Here is a 16,908-nt window from a genome sequence, read left to right as displayed (position 1 = left end):
ATAAGTGAATGTTGTAGATGACAGAACACCAATGTATATACCAATATGATACCAAATCAACATTGTGAAGATAAGCATGAAGTTGAATCAATGTTGAAGACAAACCAAATGCGAAGACTATGAAAATGTGATGCCAATAAAAACACTTCAAATAAGAGTTTGGTGGTGGCGTTACCCACCGTATAGGAAGTATTAGACCTAGACACGGCGAACAATTATCGTGGCGCTCTGAAGTCAATTTCCGCATTAATGTATTCACACTTAGAGTGTATGTCTTCATTATTTGAAGATATACGTTACTTCGTATGTTGCACATCTAAGTCATCACATGCATAAGCGTTAGGATATGTGTCCAATTACAGGACATTCGAGCATTCTAAGATATTTAGCTCACACCGCAACCTGCAAAACCTTTTCTCATCCAAGGGCTTTGTGAAGATATCTGCCAATTGCTCTTCAGTGTTGACGTGAATGATATCAATATCTTCCTTCATGACATGATCTCTGAGAAAGTGATGACGGATCTGAATGTGCTTTGTCTTCGAATGCTGAATTGGGTTGTTTGCAATCTTGATGGCGCTTTCATTGTCGCAGTAGAGTGGCACATGCTTCAGATGGATGCCATAGTCCATGAGAGTTTGCTTCATCCACAGAAGCTGAGCGCAGCAAGATCCAGCAGCAATATATTCAGATTCAGCAGTGGAGAGAGAGACACAGTTCTGCTTCTTTGAAGACCAACAGACAAGAGATCATCCAAGAAAGTGACATGTTCCCGTGTAGACTTGCGATCAACCTTGTCACCAGCATAATCATCATCTGAGAATCCAACTAGATCAAACTCTGAGCCCTTTTTTTCGAGAGTACGCCAAAGGCGTACCTTATCTTTATAGAAGGAACTCTGAGCCCTTTGGATACCATAATCCTAGTGTGGGGTGTAAGCCAAATATCGAAGAATTCGCTTCACAGCTAAGTGATGTGATTCCTTTGGTGCCGCTTGGAATAGGGCACACATACAAATGCTAAGCATGATATCTGGCCTAGATGCACACAAATAGAGTAAAGAACCAATCATGGAGCGGTATACCTTTTGATCGAACTCTTTACCATTATCGTCGGGGCCCAGATGACTTTTGGTTGGCATTGGCATTGTGTATCCCTTGTAGTCTTGCATTCCAAACTTCTTCAGGCAGTCTTTGAGGTATTTCTCTTGAGATATGAAGATGTCATTCCTTTACTGACGGATTTGAAGACCAAGGAAGAACTTCAGCTCACCCATCATGGACATCTGATATTGCTCTTGCATCATGTGTCCAAACTCATCACTGTATCTTTTGTCAGTGCAGCCGAAGATAATGTCATCCACATAGATCTGGCACACAAATAGTTCACCATCATATGTCTTCGTGAAGAGAGTGGGGTCCAGGGAACCAGTTTTGAAGCCTTTGTTCTTCAGGAAGTCTTTGAGTGTGTCATACCAAGCACAAGGGGCTTGTTTGAGGCCATACTGTGCCTTGTTGAGCTTGTAAACCATATCAGGATGTTTTGGATCTTCAAAGCCAGTTGTGCAACATACACTTCTTCTTCAATCTTGCCATTGAGAAAAGCACTCTTCACATCCATTTTATACAGAGGGATGTTGTGATGGTTGGCATAGGCTAGCAGAACGTGAATGGCTTCAAGCCTAGCCACCGGAGTGAATGTTTCATCGAAGTCAATTTCTTCAACTCGAGTATATCCTTGAGAAATGAGACGAGCCTTGTTTCTTACAACTTAACCATGCTCATCTTGTTTGTTGCGATAGATCCATTTTGTGCCAATGATATTGTGCTTGCGAGTATCAGGACGCTTGACCAGTTCTCATACATTGTTTAGCTCGAACTGCTGAAGCTCTTCTTGCATAGCTTGAATCCATTCAGGTTCCATGAAGGCTTCAGCAACTTTCTTGGGTTCAGAGATGGACACAAATGCAAAGTGCCCACAGAAATTCGCTAGTTGTGTAGCTCTTGAACGAGTAAGGGGACCGGGTGCATTGATGCTATCAATTATCTTCTCAATATGTACTTCATTTGCAACACGAGGATGAACTGGACGAAGATTTTTCTCTTGCTGATCATTGTCTTCATCTTTAGCATTGGCTTCAGGCTGAGCAGAGTCTTCAGGCTGATTTGGTGCAGAGATGATAATTTCCTCTTCAGCATGTGCCTTTGAAGGTATGATTTCTCCAGTACCCATAAGCTTGATTGATTCACTAGGAGGGACTTCATCTAGCACATTTGGCAGGTGCTCTCTTTGCGAGCCGTTAGTTTCATCGAACCGCACATCCATAGTTTCAACCACTTTATAGTGAAAGAGGTTGAAGACTCTGTAGGAGTGTGAATCCTTTCCGTAACCAAGCATAAAACCTTCATGGGCTTTCGGTGCGAATTTTGACATGTGATGTGGATCCTTGATCCAGCACCTGGCACCAAATACTCTGAAGTAGCTTACATTTGGCTTCTTACCAGTTAGTAGTTCATATGATGTCTTCTTTAGAAGCTTGTGAAGATAAACACGGTTGATGACATGGCACACGATATCAATGGCTTCAGGCCAGAACTTCCTTGGAGTCTTGTACTCATCAAGCATCGTCCGAGCCATCTCAATGAGTGTTCTATTCTTGCGCTCCACGATGCCATTCTGCTGAGGTGTGTATGGAGCTGAGAATTCATGAGTGATGCCCAATGTATCAAGATAAGTGTCGAGGCCGGTGTTCTTGAACTCTATGCCATTGTCACTTCTTATGTGCTTGATCTTGATGCCATAATTCGTCATGGCATGATTTGCGAATCTTCTGAAGACATCCTGCACTTCAGTCTTGTAGAGAATTATATGCACCCAGGTATATCTAGAGTAATCGTCAACAATAACGAAACCATAGAGACAAGCGGTGGTAGTAAGGGTGGAGTAATGAGTAGGGCCGAATAGGTCCATGTGAAGCAGCTCGAAGGGACGTGATGTCGTCATGATTGTCTTCGAAGGATGCTTGGCCCTAGTCATCTTCCCGGCTTCACATGCACCACATAGATGATCCTTTCTGAACTTGACGCCCTCGATGCCTACGACATGCTTCTTCTTCGCGAGAGTGTACAAGTTTCTCATGCCAGCATGCCCTAGCCTCCGATGCCAGAGCCAACACTATGAAGCTTTTGCTAGAAGACATACTGCCAACTATGGTCCTGCTGAGAAATCTACCATGTACAGATCACCTTTTCGGTACCCTTCAAAGGCTAGAGACTTGTCAAATTCCATTAGAACAAGGCAACGAATTTTCCAAATATCACAATCATGTTCAAGTCACAAAGCATTGAGACAAACATTAAGTTGAAACCAAGGGATTCAACAAGCATCACTTTATCCATGTGCTGATCCTTTGAGATTACAACTCTACCTAGACCCAATACATTTCTTTTACCAGTGTCAGCAAATGTGATATGACTCTTGTTAGATGGACGTAAGGTTGAGTCCATGAGAAGACTTCGATCGCCAGTCATGTGGTTAGTGCTTCCACTATCAATAATCCATTTTGAAGCAGCTGGTGTCATACCCTATAGTGCAGTTAGGGGGGTAGGCTTCACGAAGAGTATTGTGAAGCATAAACATTTGACGAGCAAGTGGATTATGAAAGCTCGGATCCAAGTTAGGACTGATAGGATGAATGGCAAGCGATTCAGGAACGAAATACATAATAAGACCATTTGGGCATTTTATCGTGTGCCCCACAAGATGTTTTAGGTCTCTGGCAATAGCATCTGATGCCTTTGATTTCCGGCCAGAGACCTTTCCTTGCAAAAGAGAGTTAAGTTTTCTTCACCACCCACATCTTCAGGGGTGGCTTCGAAGCAATGAGTCTAAGTGCAGCATCTGAGAACTTTGGCTTTGGAGCCCTAGCAAATAGTCTTGCAGGAGGTGAATAATACTCATAAGAATAAGGAGAATAGTTCTTGGTCTTATGAACATGGCGGTTTGATGAAACACGCTCATATTCATAGGCCTTAGTATGGTTTCCCTACAAAACATTTGTGTTAGGGTGACTCTGGTGAGCCCTCTGTCTGTATGAAGCCTTTGGACCATGTGAAGCCTTTGGTCTGGGGTTTTTCTTCATCCCAGGTGGTGTCATGATGACATTCACCTGAAGATTTTCAAGACAACTCTTGGGCACCCAGATCTTCTTCAAAGGTGGTCCATTCCTGTGGTTAGTACCAATATACCTGGCAAACACTTCACCATTCTGATTCTTGAACAGTTTATAGTTTGCATCAAAGGATTCATCAATGATAATCAAGTTAGCACAAGTGAAGCCAGATAAGGTAGGTGGATCCACTAAAGGTCCCCTTGCAGCAACCCATGTGGTTTTGGGGTACTGCTCAGGCTTCCAGTAAGAACCATCAACGTTCATTTTCCTTTCGAACCCAACACCCTCTTTCCTAGGGTTTCGGTTCAGAATCTGTTTCTTGAGGACATCACATAGTGTCTGATGCCCTTTGAGACTTTTGTACATTCCTATCTCAAGGAATGTCTTCAACCTGGCATTCTCATCAGCAATAGTAGTCGTATCCTCATCAAAGGGGTTAGTTACCACATCAGCAGTTGAAGATATTGCAACAATAGTAGCATTAGAAAATCCAGCAACAGAAGTAGCATTATCATGCTAAGGCATTTTAGACATGGTGGTTCAAATCCTTCCTGAGCGGGATTGATCTGTTGAGCGCCAAGTGACTCGTTCTCCTTTTGAACATCTTCATGAGCCGCTCTCAATTTCTCAAGTTCTTGCTTCCTTTGAAGATAATCATAGGAAAGCTTTTCATGAGTTGTTGAGAGCGTTTCATGACGACTTTCAAGTTCCTCGTACTTAACATGAAGATTTTTAATGTCTTCAATTAAGGACTGAGTTCGAGTCATTTCTGCGTCCAACAGGTCATCGCTTTTGTCTAACAGTTTTTGAATATGTTCCATAGCAGTATGTTGCTGTGTTGCAATTTTAGCAAGTGTTTTGTAGCTAGGTTTAGATTTACATTCAGAGTCATATTCACTAGATGTTTTATAGTGAGCATCGCGTGAGTTTACCTTGGAACCACGTGCCATGAAGCAGTAAGTGGGAGCAGAGTCATCCTCGTTAGCATCAGCGTTGGTGAAGAGGCCATCGTCTTCAGTATCAAAGATGGACTTGGCGATGTATGCTGAAGCTAAAGCCAGGCTTGCCACGCCTGAATCAGATTCCTCTTTAGACTCCATCTCCACCTCCTCAGATGCAGACTCCACCTCTGAATCCATTTCCTTGCCAACAAACGCACGACCCTTGCTAGATGAGCTCTTCTTGTGTGATGAAGACTTCGACGAAGACTTGGAAGAAGACTTTGAGGATTTCTTCTACTTCTTGTCATCATACTCATATTCCTTGCTCTTCTTCTTCTTCTTCTTCTTCTTCTTCGTCTTCTTCTTCTTATTGTTCTCATTGTCCCATTGAGGACATTCAGAGATGTAGTGACCAGGTTTGTTGCACTTGTGGCACGTTCTCTTCTTGTAGTCATGGGAGGAAGCTTCATCATTTCTTGAGCTGGATCTTGAAGACTGCCTGGAGCCTTTCTTCCTGGTGAACCTTTGGAACTTCTTCATGAGCATGGCAAGTTCCTTTCCAATGTCTTCAGGATCCTCAGAACTACAGTCAGATTCTTCTTCAGATGAGGAAACAACCTTTGCCTTCAAAGTGCGAGCTCGACCATAGTTGGGACCATAGATATCTCTTTTCTCAAATAGCTGGAACTCATGTGTGTTGAGCCTTTCAAGTATGTCAGATGGATCAAGGGTCTTGAAGTCAGGGTGTTCTTCAATCATTAGGGCTAGGGTGTCAAATGAGCTGTCGAGTGATCTCAAGAGTGTCTTGACAATTTCATGCTTGGTGATCTCAGTGGCGTCAGTGCATGAAGCTCATTTGTGATGTCAGTGAGGCGATCAAACGTCAGCTAAACATTCTCATTGCCATTTCTCTTGAAGTGGTTGAAGAGATTGCGAAGAACATTGATCCTTGAGTCTCTCTGGGTTGATACGCCTTCATTGACCTTGGAGAGCTAGTCCCGGACTAGCTTCGCAGTTTCCAGAGCACTCACACGGCCATACTGTCCTTTGGTCAGATGACCACAAATGATGTTCTTGGCAGTAGAATCCAGTTGAATAAACTTCTTGACATCAGCTGGGGTGACGCCTTCACCGGCCTTGGGAACGTCGTTCTTGACGACATACTAGAGGTCGACATCAATGGCTTCAAGATGCATGCACATCTTATTCTTCCAGTAGGGGTAATCAGTGCCATCGAAGACACGGCACACAGCAGAGACTTTGATTATCCCTGCAGTCGACATAGCTAAAACTCTAGGTGGTTAAACCGAATCACACAGAACAAGGAAGCACCTTGCTCTGATACCAATTAAAAGTGCTAGTTATCGACTAGAGGAGGGGTGAATAGACGATTTTTATGGAAGTCTTCAAAACACAGGGGCTTTGAAGACAAACAGTAGCGATGATCCTATAAATATGCAGCGGAAGGTAGACTACACTAGACAAGCCATAGTAAAGTAAGCAATGAAGTGAAAGCATGAAGACTATCAGCAACTAAGTAGTAGAATCAAGATGGAAGATAGTATGAAGCCAAACAACAACAACCTCCACTCAGTGAAGTCAATCATATCATGCAAGCAAGCAATGACTTCATGAAGACAAACAGTAAGTAAAGAGAGGTAAAAGATAGAACCGGTAGCTCGGTGAGGACAGGTATTTGTTGGACCAGTTCCAGTTGCCATGAAAACTGTATGTCTGGTTAGGGAGGCTGAGATTTAACTCAGAAGACCGCGTCTTCACCTTATTCCCCTTGAGCTAAGGACACACAGTCCTCGTCCAATCACTCTGGTAAGTCTTCAAGGTAGACTTCCAAACCTTCACAGACTTCGCTCACTAGCGATCCACAATGACTCTTGGATGCTCAGAACGCAACGCCTAACCGGCTGGAGGATTCACAGTCCTCAAGTGTAATAAGTCTTTAGATCACGCAGACAGAAAGACTTCAGTGATGCCTAACACTCTTTGGCTCTGGGTGTTTAGGGCTTTGTCCTCGCAAGGATTTCTCTCTCAAAGGCTTCGAGGTGGGTTGCTCTCAAACGACAAAAGCCGTGAACTAACTCTAAGCAGCCACCAATTTATGGTGTAGGGGTGGGCTATTTATAGCCATGAGGCAACCCGACCTGATTTGTCCGAAGTGACCTTGGGTCACTAAGGAACTGACACGTGTCCAACGGTCAGATTACAAACACACGCAGCAGCTTGACTTGGGCTACAAGTAAAGATGACTTATCCAGCTCTGGATAAGATTCGCTCTCATTGTCTTTGCTCGAAGACATACGATTTGGTTGAGCATCACTTCAGTCACTCTGACTTTGTTCACTTAGACCCCACTTAACAGTTCGGTGGTTCCTATGACGCAACAAAGAAGAAAAGGAAACTACGAAACAACTATGTCTTCGCAATCCATAGTCTTCATACGGTGTCTTCTCATGTCATAATCTTCAATGTGAAACTCTTCACAGACCACCATCGTCTTCAATGTCTTCACACATTTTTAGGGGTCATCTCTGGTAGTTAAACTGAATCAATGAGGGACTACTACCTGTGTTATCCTGCAATTCTCACAAACACATTAGTTCCTCAACCAGGTTTGTCTTCAATAGTCCAAAACCAACTATGGGTGGCACTAGATGCACTTACAGGCGTCCTCCAGGTGGCGGCGCTGCTGTCGCCCTCCGGTTCCAATGGCTCGGTGTGCTCTTGTGGTCGCGTCTAGACGGCTACTGTCTATGATGGTGGAGGTTGTTCCCTCCGCGTGGTCGTGATCCAGTCGGATCTTGTCTATGACTGCTACGTCTCGGGCTGGCCAACCTTGCTACGTTGGTCATGGTGAAACGACGATGGTGACTACAAGACCATGGTGGCGTATGTCGGTGGATACCATGACTGGTGGAGCACCTCTGATTATCCGGGAGGTGGGTTTTGGGGGTCGGGAGAAATCCTTGTCATTTTGACACAGACACGATGACACTTGAGACTGTCATCACTCCTTCCTGAAGGACGTCGGTGTACCTCTTCCCACTCCTCGGAGGGTACCGGGGGAAACCCTGGGACCTATCCGGGCAGCAGTGTCGTCGTCGTCACTGTCCTTCTTGGAGGTGCTGCTTGGTACATGGCGAATCAGAGTGCTAGGATCGTGGTGGGAATACTTAGGAGAGGACGCAGCGACTACGAGTCATTTTCGTTTTTGTTGATCCGTCGGTGTCGACATTGTGTTCTCTTTCTTTTCTTTTGGGCATGGATGTGTTGTTTTCCCCAGCAATGGTTCTCATGTTGTATCATGTGACTGCTATATTATAGAGTAAAATGCATCATAAGTCCTAAAACTATCGGAGGTGTGTCAGTTTAGTCCTATAACTTTGAAACTGCACTTTTGGGTCCTAAAACTATCAGAGGTGTGTCAGTTTAGTCCTATAACTTCAAAACTGCACTTTTGGGTCCTAAAACTATCAAAGGTGTGTCAGTTTAGTCCTATAACTTTGAAACAGTAGTTGTGGGTCCCAAAACTATGTAAGTTTCTTCCTCTTAGGTCCTAAGCTTGCATGGTTAGCATTGACCCACCAACGAGTCACTTGGAAATGCTTGGATTGTAGCCACGTTGACCTGACCCAATGGGCCCACCAGGTAAATATGCAAAAAAACTAGAGCGTTGTCTCGCCTCATTCTCACGCGCTCGTCTTCTCCCACGACAGAATGCTCAGAGGCGACGGGACATAGGCCATTAGTGGAATGATGGTTTGAGCTCCAGCGAGGAGAGTAGATCGGTCATCTCAGCCTCCCCCAACAGCAGCAGAACGACATGTCGCACAACGTCCAATTGCTACCCACCTATGGCTACTGCTAGGGTTGTGTCACTCTCGACGACCTCTACGCCAGCTTTGTAGTTTTCGCGCACTCCTCTGTGTCGCTCGACAGCTCACCACCTATGACCATGCTTGTGCCCAAACAACAGCCTGCACGGCCAACTCTACGGCAAGGGTGTCGGGGCAACGAAGATATCATCAAACAGAGAGAGAGAGAGAGGTGGGATGGCGTACTCCATCCCAATTGGCTCGGGATCTCCCCAGCGGCCTCGCCGAGGGAGAGGGATGTCGTCCTTCATGCCGACTAGCTCGGGGTCTCCCCGACGGTCACGCCAAACCTCTCAGGGAGGCTACCGTGCAGCTCATGGCCATGCAGGTGGTGGGCATGCAGGTTGCAGGACACACTGCAACGTGGAAGCGTATGTACCACTTTGGAGGATATAAACACATACAAAGGGCTCATTTGAAAAAATGCACCATGGATGGTGGCCATGCAAGATTAGGACCTCAGATGAACAAACATACATAGTTTTGAGACCCAAAACTGCAATTTTGAAGTTATGGGACTAAAAATGACACACCTCCAATAGTTTTAGGACCCAAAAGTGCAGTTTCGAAGTTATAGGACTAAACTGACATACTTCCGATAGTTTTAGGACCCAAAAGTGCAGTTTGAAAGTTATAGGACTAAACTGACACACCTATGATAGTTTTAGGACTTGTGATGCATTTTACTCTATATTAATATAGCGGGGCGAAAGCCTATTTTGAGAAGCTATCTAAACACAATTTACAATCAACACAATACTCATTGATCCATGAATCAGTCTGGTTGTTCGAATTCCCACAGGCCTGACAAAAACTGGGGAGGGAGGGCCTTTACAGGAGTTCGGAACACCGTCTTGTAGAACTCCAACACTCCCGGCCCACTCAAATCCTCGTTTGATCCATTTTCTTTCACTCTGTCCCTGCTTCACTTTATTTTTGCCTATGCATCCTCCTCTCCACATGCCACCATTGTACTTCCCAGCCTGCCGTCTAGACATACTCGGGCGCCCGCAGTCCCCACCCACAGACTCGGGTCGATGTTGGGCCCGGGCCTAGGGCGTGACCTTTCTTTTTAGCTATCACCTTTTTTGAGGGATTTTTAGCTATCACCTAACTATATTTCGGTATGAGCCATGGGTTTACCCCAGCACACACAAACACCGACCTAACTTCACTACTCCTCATGCCCAGGCAGGACCTAATCGAGCTTGCACGCACGCACCTTCCCCTTCTCGGATCACGGGCGCAATTCTGCCTAGCCTCGGGCCCAAGCGGTGGCCTTCGTGCTCACTTTCTTAGGGTGGTGCTGCACTGTTACTTCAGTCGGGCGCCGCCTCGCCGACCCTACTTCGGCCTCTCCCGCCCATAACATCCCGCCTCTGCCTGCTACATCTACTCTGCTAGAACGCTGCTAGGTAATTTCAGCAAGCCGGTTGGGTAACTTTATTACTCGAGAGGTAGGCTGAGTGCCTAAGGCCGCGTGTAGTGAGAAGTATCGCAAGTTAATATCATACATATGATACTACGTCTATAATGCATAATATCATAGATTATTAGTATCTTATGCAACTTTATTTATTGTCATGCAAGATATATAGCAGTATAGCATTTATTATGATACTACTTTATTTATTGTCAGGCTGGTCTCTTGCACTGAGTGAACATTGTTGAAAAAATCTAAAATAAATCTAGAAAAATACGAACACCAATGCCAAGCCTAGACTTGAACCTTGGCGGACTAATTCCACCACAAGGAATCTAACCATATGAGATACGCTCAGTTCGCGACCCCAATATACATATGACGTTCCCTCATGAAGGTAATCCAAGCCAACAATCGTTCCCCGATGAAGAAATGAATGTTTTCATTCGTCCAAATAATCAGGCCAGGGAACACTCCAAATTTACCGTGCGAAAACAGATAAATTCGTCAACTTCTTCTTTAAAAATTTGCTATGTTCTGAAATAAAAATTCTCATGTTGTATATAAAAAGCTCAGAAGATTGACATGTTGCACGAGAGTGATTCCCATGAAGAATTGGCAGCCTAAAAAAGAAAGAAAAATGATGAAAATTGCGATGCTCCAACAGCATAATTTGCCATCCAAAGTATGCTTGTTTAGATTGCCATCCGAGCAAACCGTATACTATCGTCGCCTGTAGTTCCCTTGAAGAGGTGTGTGGGAGCGAATGCTTTAAGATTCATGCGCGAGGATCCTACGTACGTGGGACGTTCGCTCTAAATTGCCAAAAATCTGACATGAAGAGTTGTTCGGCAACGCTCCGCTCCCCAACTCCCGGAACGGAATTGGCGGAGCTGTAGTTTAAAATGGTGGAATTGCTATTTAGCCACTCTGTAGATTCTAGGAGCAGACCATTACCAAATAGGGCCGAAAACTTTTTAATCAAAACCAATGTAATGATGATTATTACGGCGATGGAGCCGATATATCAATCAATTCTGCTAAAGTTGCTCTTAATTGGGTGAGGTCTACTCCGGTGGCGACTCGCTTTTGCTGTCATCCACCGTGTTCGTGTAAACACGGCACAGTCCCTCCCTGGGTCCCACCTTGCCCCCGGCCGTGTCACTGAGATAACCGGCGACCCCTCACCGCAAACGGTTGACCCTCCCCTCCCCTCCACTCAAAAGCTGCCGTGCCGCACTCTCCCGCCGGCTATAAACTCTCCTCCTCCTCCTCCGTCTCCCCGACCAAACGCCGCCCCCCTCCTCCACCCCCTCCCCCTCCCCCAGACCTCCATGGCGATGGCGACCTCTCACTTGCCCGACTAAACAAACAAGCAAAGCTCACGCAAGCGCGCACCCAGAGCCCACTGAGAGCCCGGACAAAGCGGTCAAGAAGACAAGGAAGAGCGCGCCGAGAGCCGCCGGCCAGCCGTCCGGCACCCCGGGGTCGACCATGGAGAAGTTCCTGTTCGAGGAGCTGGCCGGGGACGCCGTGCGGGAGCTGCTGCGCGCGGTGCAGGGCACCTTCCTGTGCCGCTCCACCGCCGAGCGCCTGCGCCGGAACGTCGAGCCGCTGCTGCCCCTCGTGCAGCAGAACGGCCGCCACGCGCTCCGCAGCAACGCCGAGCTGGGCGAGCTCGCCGTGCAGCTCAGGGAGGCGCTCGACCTCGCGCGCCGCGCCGCCGCCGCCCCGCGCTGGAACGTCTACCGCACCGCGCAGCTGGCGCGCAGGATGGAGGCCGCCGACAAGGGCATCGAGCGCTGGCTGGCGCGCCACGCACCCGCGCACGTGCTCGACGGCGTGCGCCGCCTCCGCGACGAGGCCGAGGCGCGCATCGGCCGCCTGGAGCGCCGCGTCGAGGAGGTCGCCGCGATGCAGGCGCCCCCCACGATCCCGCCCGCCATGTCCCTCCCCGTCGCGCTACCGCCGCCGCCCTCCAAGGGCATGGCGATGGCGGTGGAGGTGGCGCCGCCGACCAAGGGCATGGGGATTCCGATGGATTTCGACCTCCCGTGCGAGGAGGAGAGCAAGGGCGGCGGCTTGGTGGGAAGCGGCGTCAAGGTGGGCAAGGAGAGAGTGAAGGAGATGGTGATGAGCAGCGGCGGCGGCTGGGAGGTCGTCGGCATCTGCGGCATGGGCGGCAGCGGCAAGACCACGCTCGCCATGGAGATCTATAAGGATCAAAAGATCCAAGGTAACAAAGGATCAGATCCCAACCATCTCGTCTCACACGAATTCTTTCTTAAACCTTTTATCCCGTTCTCCGAATCATCTGCAGAAATTAATCACATCTGTGTTCATAATCATCCTTTCTCTGGGTGCGAAAATCGCACCGTCTCTTATTGAATTATATGGGGCGCTACCACGAACAAAGATTGAAAATTTGGGGAATCTTTGGCGGTTGATTTGCGTGTCGTCATATGATTTAATTACTTATACTTAAAGTCGAGGCTGATGCTTACGTTTAGCTCATCACCACTTGTTTGGTCAAAATTGGCGCTTTGACCAGCTTAGTGCGGAGCGTGCGTATGGCTCTGGTGGGATTGGGTTGCTGATGGGAGCACACCAACTCCCGCCTGCCTAACTTAGCAGACACTGAAAATTTTGTTCATGATGGCAACACTTTTGTTTTGAATCAAGACATGATTGCACCACTTAATAACTATTGAGTTAATTAGTGGTGACCCCTAAACAACTGAATGAATGATACTAGCACACACACTTATCGTTTGATGAATAGTTTAACACCGATTGCCAATCCAAAATAATTTGGTATACAGATCTGTCGTTAGTAGTTACAAAGGCACTTGGAATTAGTGATGCTTGTGAAGCTAATCCTTTTAGGGGTGCTATACATGTAAATTGATTCGAATCTCACTACTTCAGCATCATCTCATCAAGATCTGTTCTCAAGATTAGGCATATGCCAAAAGTCGATTTCCATTTAATCTTGTTTCATAATTGGTCTCTAAACGTAGCGATCTTTCTTCTCTACATAGTGCTAATATATGTTTCTTTCTTTGTTTAGGCTACTTCAACAACAGGGTCTTCTTTGAGACGGTCTCGCAGTCCGCAAATCTGGAGACCATCAAGATGAAGCTGTGGGAGCAGATCAGCAGCAATATTGTGCTTGGTGCATATAACCAGATCCCGGAATGGCAGCTCAAGTTAGGGCCGAGGGACCGAGGACCAGTTCTTGTTATACTTGATGATGTGTGGTCTCTCTCACAGCTCGAGGAGCTGGTCTTCAAGTTCCCTGGCTGCAAGACTCTTGTCGTATCAAGGTTGAAGTTCCCTACGTTAGTCTCCCGGACATACGAAATGAAATTACTCGGCGATGAGGAGGCTTTGTCTCTCTTCTGCAGTGCTGCCTTCAATCAGGAGTCTGTTCCTCAGACTGCTGACAAGAAACTGGTTAAGCAGGTTGCTGCCGAGTGCAGAGGGCTTCCTCTAGCTCTCAAGGTTATCGGCGCATCCTTGCGTGATCAGCCTCCTATGATATGGTTGAGCGCGAAGAACCGCTTGTCACGAGGAGAGTCTATATCGGACTCACATGAGACCAAACTCCTCGAGAGAATGGCAGCAAGTGTCGAGTGCTTGTCGGGAAAGGTCAGGGAATGTTTCCTTGACCTGGGCTGCTTCCCAGAGGATAAGAAGATCCCTCTTGATGTGTTGATCAATATTTGGATGGAGATACATGATCTTGACAAGCCAGATGCTTTTGCCATCCTCATGGCGCTATCGAACAAGAACCTGCTTACCCTAGTTAATGATGCACAGTACGTATTGCACATTTTTTCTTCAAATCATCTGAGAATTCATATACTGTAAGAAACAGCTTTGACTCTTTGTTGCTCTTTATGCAGGAATAAAGCTGGAGATTTATACAGTAACTATCATGACTACTCAGTGACGCAACATGATGTGTTGCGTGATCTGGCACTTCACATGAGTGGCCGTGATTCTCTGAACAAACGGAGGCGGTTAGTGATGCCAAGAAGAGAAGAATCGCTTCCGAGAGATTGGCAGAGGAATAAGGACCTTCCTTTTGAAGCTCAGATTGTTTCTATTCATACAGGTGATTATCTGTTCATGAACTTGGTTTTTTCTTGCATGTTATTTGCCGTGCAGTATCTTCTGCGAGTCCAGTCTGAAAGCTGCTCTTGCAGAATTTGAGATGTAATTGAAGAAAAAATGTTGAATAGTGTAGTGGTCTTCCTCAAATGAAATTGCATGGTTTTGACTTGGAACTTCAGATCTTTAACTCCTTTATTAAATCACCTGCTATTGTACTAAACTGATCTTTAGTTCTTTAGCAAACTGAACTTAATTAGTACTGTATAACACAATTTTACTTCAGTATTATTTCTTCATGGAAAATAATTTGTTTCAGCAAGCCTTACAGTAACATGCATTCGCAATATCTTGTCGAATATTGCCCTCATTGAGTTCTCTCTAGAAGTACAAAATGGTCTGATCAATTGATTTCAAATTTCAGGTGAGATGAAAGAATCTGACTGGTTCCAGATGAGCTTCCCCAAGGCAGAAGTTCTTATCCTCAACTTCGCCTCAAGTGTATACTACCTCCCGTCGTTCATTGCAACGATGCAGAACCTGAAGGCCCTGGTGCTGATCAACTATGGTACCACCAGTGCAGCCCTTGACAATTTGTCTGCCTTCACCACACTAAGTGACCTGAGGAGTCTTTGGCTGGAAAAGATTACGCTCCCGCCACTGCCGAAAAGCACAATCCCACTGAAGAACCTGCGCAAGATCTCCCTCGTCCTTTGTGAGCTGAACAACAGCCTAAGAGGATCGACGATGGATCTCTCCATGACGTTTCCGCGCCTATCCAACCTCACCATCGACCATTGCGTAGATCTGAAGGAGCTGCCACCTAGTGTGTGTGAAATCAGCTCGCTGGAGAGCATCTCCTTGTCAAACTGCCATGACCTCACAGAGCTGCCATATGAGCTGGGCAAGCTGCACTGCCTGAGCATCCTGCGGGTGTACGCCTGCCCGGCGCTGTGGAAGCTTCCGCCGTCGGTATGCAGCCTGAAGAGGCTGAAATACCTGGACATATCGCAGTGCATTAACCTCACAGACCTTCCAGAAGAGCTTGGCCACCTGACAAACCTAGAGAAGATCGACATGCGGGAATGCTCGCGGTTGAGGAGCCTCCCGAGGTCCTCCTCGTCGCTGAAGTCCCTCGGGCACGTCGTGTGCGACGAGGAGACGGCGATGCTGTGGAGGGAGGCCGAGCAGGTCATCCCGGACCTCCGTGTGCAGGTAGCAGAAGAGTGTTACAACCTGGACTGGCTTGTAGACTGATGTTCTGGATGCTCTCTGCACTCCGGGCTCACCATGTACAAATGATGTGTATATGTTTCCCTGTTTGAATGCAGGATGGGTAGTCAATACACTGTTCAGTTTTGACATGTTCAGTGTTCATGTAGTTGACTCCAGTAGCTGACTTATCTTGAAGTCATGGTCTTTCGAGTAGAAATGCACACAAGAGTTTATATTGGGCAAGCTAACAGAGAATTTCTATTGGCACAGACCATTTTTCTCTCCGAACAACCGGCAGGAAAGCTGCCTTTTTATTAAGGAGCAGAGTATGTACAAAATGAACATGACTGGAAAAACAGGCATATGTCGGAGCTCCAACACATCATGCAAATTACTCATGGTTGTGGTTAACTCTTGGGGGAGATGCATGCGGTCATAAATTACTCATGTATGTTAGCCTCGTGCCATTAAAAATCCGGCGGCTCTTCTCTTTCTTTTTGGGCATTTCACATGATGTAGATCAGGTGTCCACTACGCCTCCACTTGTGGTTCTTATACATGCCTGAGATGCCTCATTTTAGGGTTGGTGAAAGCTTCGTTTGGAGGGACGTGGTCATCCATCCAAGAAAGTGTACGAATTATTGGGCTTTTAGCTCATTTTATAGTTTTAATGTTTATTGAAACTCACGTAGGCCCATTCATGCGTGACAACGGAGTGTAGAAAGTTTAGTCGCACTCCGGCTGTGGAGGGTGCGCTGAACCAACATATAAGATTGGCTTCTTTGCACGTCACTAGAAGCTTGAGAAGAGGGCACATACATGCATGCTCCCCTCCGTTACCCGCCTCGCCATGTGCATCATATTTCGTGAGTGAGTTTGTGCCGCTTATGGCTTTCCAATCTTGCTTCTCGACGTACACAGTGAAGTGAGACAACAGACCTCTGAAACTCCACCTATTCTGATCGTGTACATGAGAGGAGCGATTAGGTTCTTCGCACCATTAGTTCTCTTATCCCTTCCGCCATGGATTGTTTCTGGATATGTAATACTGGAAATTAAGCTAGACATGGTATTTTTATCATACATACCTGATTTGAAGAATCTGGAAGATCCCTTAAGCTAGACATGGTATTTTTATCATACATACTTGAT

At 46.4% G+C, this 16,908-nt stretch overlaps 1 protein-coding gene across 1 annotated transcript; it reads left to right on the top strand.

Annotated features, from left to right (window-relative positions):
* The first annotated feature begins 11,712 nt into the window (after positions 1-11,712).
* Positions 11,713-16,027, top strand: LOC119299494 (putative disease resistance protein At5g47280). Its single transcript, XM_037576713.1, has 4 exons — positions 11,713-12,661; positions 13,496-14,246; positions 14,334-14,545; positions 14,966-16,027. The coding sequence occupies exons 1-4, from the start codon at positions 11,920-11,922 to the stop codon at positions 15,796-15,798; spliced, it is 2,538 nt and encodes an 845-aa protein (XP_037432610.1). The 5' UTR covers positions 11,713-11,919; the 3' UTR covers positions 15,799-16,027.
* The last annotated feature ends 881 nt before the right edge of the window (positions 16,028-16,908 follow it).

This window comes from Triticum dicoccoides, chromosome 5A (assembly GCF_002162155.2).
Source record: "Triticum dicoccoides isolate Atlit2015 ecotype Zavitan chromosome 5A, WEW_v2.0, whole genome shotgun sequence".
Taxonomy (NCBI): Eukaryota; Viridiplantae; Streptophyta; class Magnoliopsida; order Poales; family Poaceae; genus Triticum; species Triticum dicoccoides.
This window is presented reverse-complemented; position numbering and strand designations above follow the sequence as displayed.